Source organism: Nilaparvata lugens, unplaced genomic scaffold, assembly GCF_014356525.2.
Source record: "Nilaparvata lugens isolate BPH unplaced genomic scaffold, ASM1435652v1 scaffold6603, whole genome shotgun sequence".
Lineage (NCBI taxonomy): Eukaryota > Metazoa > Arthropoda > Insecta > Hemiptera > Delphacidae > Nilaparvata > Nilaparvata lugens.
The window spans coordinates 10,278-16,957 of NW_024092354.1; the positions used below are offsets into that span (position 1 = coordinate 10,278).

General features: G+C 35.4%; 2 protein-coding genes across 2 annotated transcripts; both read right to left on the reverse strand.

The window, feature by feature from the left end:
* Positions 1–1,245: 1,245 nt before the first annotated feature.
* On the reverse strand, positions 1,246–1,662 carry LOC111045989. Its single transcript, XM_022331470.1, has one exon. The coding sequence runs from the start codon at positions 1,660–1,662 to the stop codon at positions 1,246–1,248; it is 417 nt and encodes a 138-aa protein (XP_022187162.1).
* A 971-nt stretch (positions 1,663–2,633) lies between these two features.
* LOC111049012 (zinc finger protein 771-like) lies at positions 2,634–5,940 on the reverse strand (the record flags this gene model as incomplete). The annotated part of the gene is given in 2 exon segments (XM_039445313.1): positions 2,634–5,558; positions 5,805–5,940. Coding segments are annotated over 2 exon segments (1,011 nt in total), but the record flags the coding sequence as incomplete, so codon positions are not given.
* Between the last annotated feature and the right edge of the window lie 740 nt (positions 5,941–6,680).

Genomic DNA, 6,680 nt, shown 5'->3' on the forward strand with positions numbered 1-6,680 from the left:
TCAATGTTATCGATATTCTGTTATTGTCTATAGCCCCCTGTGGGTTGGGGGAGCTTTGAGTCGATCATCGTACTCAAGAATGTGTTGAAAACCAGAATTCACCCACATTATCCATGCTTGTCAAAGGAGGCGACTAAAATGGACCTCAAGGCAACTCCAGAAGTTGCCTAGCCTTCAAATCCACGGGATCTGCCCCATCAGGGCAGTTTCGGAGTGGCAGAAAGAAAAACCCAAGAGACCAGAAATGGGTGAAACTCCAGGCACAAATGTGGGTCAAGAGACTAAGTCTGAGGGCTAAGGGCTGGGCGCCCTAGAGGCAGTTTGGCGCCCCCTCTCTAAGTGGAACGACTTACTAAAAGGCCAGGAGTAGAACTCACATAGGTCACGAGTTTGTGGGTGGAGAGGCCAAAACTCATCACTGCTCAAAGAAGGGCCGCCATTCAGGCAAAACTTCTTGGGAGAGGTGAGGCTTTTGACCCTGCAGAGTTTCAAAGGAGCAAAAAGAAAAACCAAAGAGACCAGAGATGGGTAAAACTCCAGGCACAAATGTGGGTCAAGAGGTTGAGTCAAGGGTGGCCGGGCGCCATAGAGGCAAATTGGCCGCCCCTTCAATACCTTTAATACCTTCAGCTTCATCCATTACCCACAATTGAGGGATTGATGGCATCAAAAAATCAAAACACATGAAAAAAAACTGCAACAGTTCAGATGGCAGTGATCCAGTGCTCACGCTCTCAATAAAAATTCGTTTACACTGTAATATGCCTTTGCACACAGTAGCTTCCGGACGGTTCTCCTGAAGGCGGCTTCATCCAATTGCATATCACACTGGATTGCGATAAGGATTGCAACCAGGTGATGATTGGAATGTTAGTATAGGGAAAAACTCCTGGTTCTTGTAAAGGACATAGGTATGGTATGCCTAACTAGCATACTACTTGGGAACACAATAAGCTTCGGTTGACGTGTTGGGTTCTTTGAACCTTTGGATCCTTGGATCCATCCCTTCAAAAACAGTGAACAATATTGTCTATACAAGATTCTCATCGATATACGAGGTGTAATCAAGAAGTAAGGTGACTTTTTGAATTACGCAGGCATTGTTCATTTGATTTTCTTATTTTGTTGCATTAGTAAACATTTCCTGTGCATATTTTCTAAGTTTCAAGTGAATAGCATGTTTAGTTTATTTTTGACAGTTACAAAGGTCAGACAATTTTGGTATGCTCAGAAATGTGTCTTAGTTCATTCAGTGTGCTTCCAGTGAAATGATTGAGCCCTAGTTTTGACTTCATAACCGTATACCCATGTTTTGTCATCTGTTATGATCCTTTTGAACAAATCAGGGTCATCATTGACATCATCCAATAGCTCATGAGCGATTGTCATGCGATGGTTCTTCTGGTTGAAATTGAGCAATTTTGGAACAAAATTCACTTTCATGCCCAAAATATCGAAAAAATTAATGGCTCGAGCCAACCAATATGCCAACATCTTCTGCAACTTCTCTGATAGTGATTCAATGATTCTCAAATCAATTTTGTCCACTATTTTGACATTTCCATCTGTTGTAGTGCTGGGGCGTCCAGAGCTGGGTTCGTCATTGGCATCTTCTCGTCCATCTTGGAAGAGCTTGTACCACTCATACACGGGTTTTCCCATCAAGAGTAGACTCACCCTATGCCACTGTCAACATTTCAAGTGCTTTGGAGCACTTAATTCCATTTTTTATATGAAATTTGACTCAAATTCTTTGATCCATTTTTTTTATATAGCAGAAAATTCGCCAAGCTCACCAAAATACGTCTGACTTTTACCTGTCAAAAAGAAATCTAGACATGCTATCCACTTGAAATATATGCTCAGGACATGTATACTAAGGCAACAAAATAGAAAATCAAACGTGCATTACCCACGAAATTCAAAGTCACCTTACTTTTTGAACACACCTTGCATTGTTGAAATCAGATTTGTCAGCTCGGATTTGTGGGAGGTAAGATTTCAAGCTTAGAATGGAAGGATAAGATGGATCCATTTCACTTTGTCATTTTCTACAAACGATGTATCAATATGCTTACCTTTTGATATATCATCATTTTTGGATGAGTAGACCTATAAGCTACAGCTTGTTTTGTTTGATAGTTTTTGAAATCTTCCTAGAGATTCTCATCGAAATATAGAAATTTCTAAAATTTATAATACATTCCAAAGAATCACTCAAAAGAAGACAGATTCACTCTCTACACACAAAACTCTTCCATTGTATAGAATGATCCAACCAGCTATGAAGCTTTTCAACTCAAAAACATCAACATCTTCAAAAAAATTCAAATGACGAGGAAGCTTACTAATATATTAAATGGCTCATGTATGTCTGTTTTTTCAAAAAGAACAACTCGTTCTGACCCTTCCTGTTCCTAGTGTGATAAGAACCCATTCAAAGGATTTAGCAGACCCATCATTCTCAACTGATCTGCTGAGCAATTACCTACTTATAGCAATAACAACAAAGAGTCAATAACGAATCTGAGTCAAATTCATTCCTAGTGCATACCAGAAATTATATATTATTGTTCAATATTGAATAAGTTAATGATGAAAAAACTAAGGCAAAAAGGCATCACAACCAGAGATTCAATGTTTGATTTTTCTTTATTATTTTTGTTCTTTCAACAGTAGTTAGAGTATAAGTTAAATTATATAAAAAGATACACATTATAGAAATATAACCACAGATACCTGTGGGGGAATAGGAGTTCCACACCTAGAAGCTGGAAATATCAAAATTGTAGGCTAGGATGACGATTTCGAGAATTTATTGAAAGTTGATAAATTGAAGTAAATAATGATGGAAGACAGGAGAAATGTATAGAATATTCCTCAAAGATAGAATATCTATTAACAAGAAGTTTATCTTACAAGAGATTGCTAAAAACTATTGATAGGCTAATCTAAATAATATTAATATAATGAATCTCTAGTGAATTATAACTGTTTGTGATACAATACAAAATTGCTATTCAAAAGGATAGAACTCTCAACAGTAGTCCATTAAATAAAATCAATTAGTCCCTCTCAAGTTGTATCCCATCTTATTCTAAATAAATAATAAAATCTATAATATGCCAGGAGGCTTTTGAATTAATCAACGCAGCCATATTAACAACAATAACATCATAATATGGAGCATATAGCAGTTCAAAGGGTTTTGCAAAGACAATATTGTCGTTTTGTTGTTGAAGAGGTGGTAATTTAAAGAAAATTTAATTGTTATGAAGATGAGATCATCAGAATGGATCTTTTCACATTTGAGGAGACAGCTCTACCAGCTGAGCTATACCAGACAACCTCTGACATTTTGTCCTGTATAAACTAGTACATGATGTACAAATTAATAAAGAAGAACATTTCTCGGGTGATTAATAATATTAATTTGTCAACACAATCAATGAATGGATGATAATTCTCATTAAAACCACTTCTCAGAGAAAAAAGAAACCTTGATTCATGTATGAATCTCCCAACAAGACAATCTTTCTGGGTTGTGAGATTGAATGGATAATTATCGATTTACTAGCACTCTACAACTTAAACACTCAACATATGACAGTGAGTCTGATACGGACTATTCAGATTAAACATGATTCCACAAGAACACTATAAACTGGCGGACTTGGCTGACATATAACAGTTGTGAGGCTCATTGGTATCTCGAAGAATATCAGGTAGCCTACCGTATGTTCTCCCATAGAAGACAAGGTACTATATTATGTACTTACAATTTTCCAAGCGAAACTAAAGTTTTTAATTCAAAATTTCAATTCAAGAAGAATATCTCAAAGTATTTTGACAAATAGAGCTTATTACTCAGTTCTCGTGTTTTTAGATGGATGACTTTTGATGTTTTTAATTTTTTTACCACTTTCCTCCCTCGGATCCAACTCCAACCTATCTAGACACCAGGCTTGATTGGATTCAAATGAAACAATAGTAGCTTTATAATAGTTAATAAACTTATTTAGTGTCTTATTATGTATTTTATAAATTTGTGATTTATATAATTGAATATAATTTAGAATTGTAACAATGCAGAAATTCTTTACATGTTGTAAATCATATTTTAAACGAATGAAATAGCTAATAAATAATTTGAATTCGGAAAAATATTATGTGTAGATTGCTTTGAATTTTACGAATTTACAATTGAAGAGGCATGAATATTCATTACATTTAACGAGAGTGGGAGAGCTCCTTGCAAGACCAAGTTTTAAGGATAAAGCATTAGAAACTCACCAACTTGTTGCTTTGATTTCTGCAAATTAATATTTCTGGATAAGTTAATATGAGGAGAGAAAAGTAAATCTGGCAGATGGATAAAGACATAGACTCAACTTGCATAAAATTGCACTCATTAATCCCAATTGATGTTTCAATCTGCTAAGTGCTAAACCTTCATGTCATCCTCGTCAGTACAGAAAAATGTACTGAATTGAAATTTACTCAATTAAGTTACAATAAATGATTAAGCGCACGAGAATCTGACACCAATCACACAAATCTCAATTGCAAAACAAAACAATGTCAATAGAACTATTATACTATTATTTTTCAACGCTTTGCCTTCTAATATTATGTGCCTTATAAGTACATGAATCAGCACATTAAGTAACATTTATCTCAGAATTATTTCTTCACACAGGCTTTTTCCCCAGTGTGTTTCAGTCTGATATGTCTCTTCAAAGCACCTGATTGAGCACATTTGTAGTCACATAATTCACAACTAAATGGTTTTTCACCCGTATGTGTTCTGATATGTTTATTCAAATTGGCTGAAATAGCACATTTGAAGTCACATAAATCGCAACTGAATGGTTTTTCACCAGTGTGTGTTCTGATATGTCTGTTCAAATCACTTGAATTAGAACATTTGTAGTCACAAAATTCGCAACTAAATGTTTTATCACCAGTGTGTGTTCTGATGTGCCTCTTCAAATTGGCTGAAATAGCACATTTGTAGTTACAAAAGTTACAACTAAATGGTTTTTTACCAGTGTGTGTTCTGATGTGTCTCTTCAAAGAGCTTGGAGTAGCACATTTGTAGTCACATAATTCGCAACTAAATGGTTTTACACCAGTGTGTGTTCTGATGTGTCTCTTCAAAGCACCTGATTGAGCACATTTGTAGTCACATAATTCGCAACTAAATGGTTTTTCACCAGTGTGTGTTCTGATATGTCTGTTCAAATCACTTGAATTAGAACATTTGTAGTAACAAGATTCGCAACTAAATGGTTTTTCACCAGTGTGTGTTCTAATGTGTGTCTTCAAATCAGAAATCCGTGTTGTTTCATAGCTGCAGTCGGCACAGTTGTAGAGCTTGGTCTCTTTGCCAGCCACAGTTGGCTCAGTGCACTTTTCCACTGGAGAGATTGAATGTGCATCCAGTCCACCCACTTCTGTTGCATTGGCAGTGCCGCTGATAGAAGGCCACATCTCTGCTTCACTCTTCACTGCGCCAAAGTCAACTTCTTCTGAAATGTCTTCTCCATCTTGGGAATCTACAAAAATAAACATACAACATTACTTGAGAAAATATACAACAAACTATTCTTGAACAGATGGATTTGCAGTACCTAGCAGAAAGAAGTCTTCGTGGTGAATTACAGCATTTAATTTGGATTTCGTTTAATAATAATTATTCTTGAACAGTGTTTCTCAGTTCAATTAGAAAGCTTATTTGATTCAAGTATGTGTTGTCAAATACATTTCTTTGATATGACTAACAAGACACAGTTATATCTTACCTTCTTCTTTGATGAATATTAGATTGTAGCCAGGGATTAAATAATGTTGTTGGCTGAAGTCATTATCGGTTGGAGCAAATGCAGTGCTGCACTCTGGCGCTGGTTCTTGGCTGCTATCTACTGCAACTGTCGCCATCTGCAAATATATTCACATCACAACACTGCTCATACACAAATAGTGGTACTTTGATCAAATGAGAGCTAAGTTTGGGAACAAGCATTTCATTGCTACGTCAACATACAAACTCAGAAATTTATAGTTCTGGAAATATATGTTTATTTGAAAGATTAGAATAATTATTTTTCTGATCACAAAATGTAAATTTATCCTAATACTACATCACTACACTCGGGTTACAAGGGTTATTAGCTTGCATTTGTATTTATTTCAATTTATTTATTATTATTATTATTATTATTAATCTGAATGCTAATTGTCAAGTGGTTGAAATAGATTGAACAATTAATTCAAATATGGTGAATGGTATTATTATTATTAATGATAATATTTAATGGTGAATAGTATTATTTGAGAATACTTATGAAATTGGAACTATGCATGTTTATCATGCATGTCCTGGCGTTTTTAAATAGAATGACAATAGAACAGTGCTCGTTAATAGGATGAATTTGTCAATTGATTCGAATCCTGTATTGTTTCCCTGCTTAATGTCAACAATTTCACAAAATGCCACTTCTCTCTCCAGCAGACGACCACATCAACCATCCAATTCACCCTGCAATCATCATATCACTTCAAATATTGGGGCACCGAGCTATGCTCGTTATTTATTTATTGATAAACAGAACACAATTGTTTTAAATGATTGGGGAAGGACTAACAGGCACAGCCAAAAACTGTTCCTTCCCCAAATT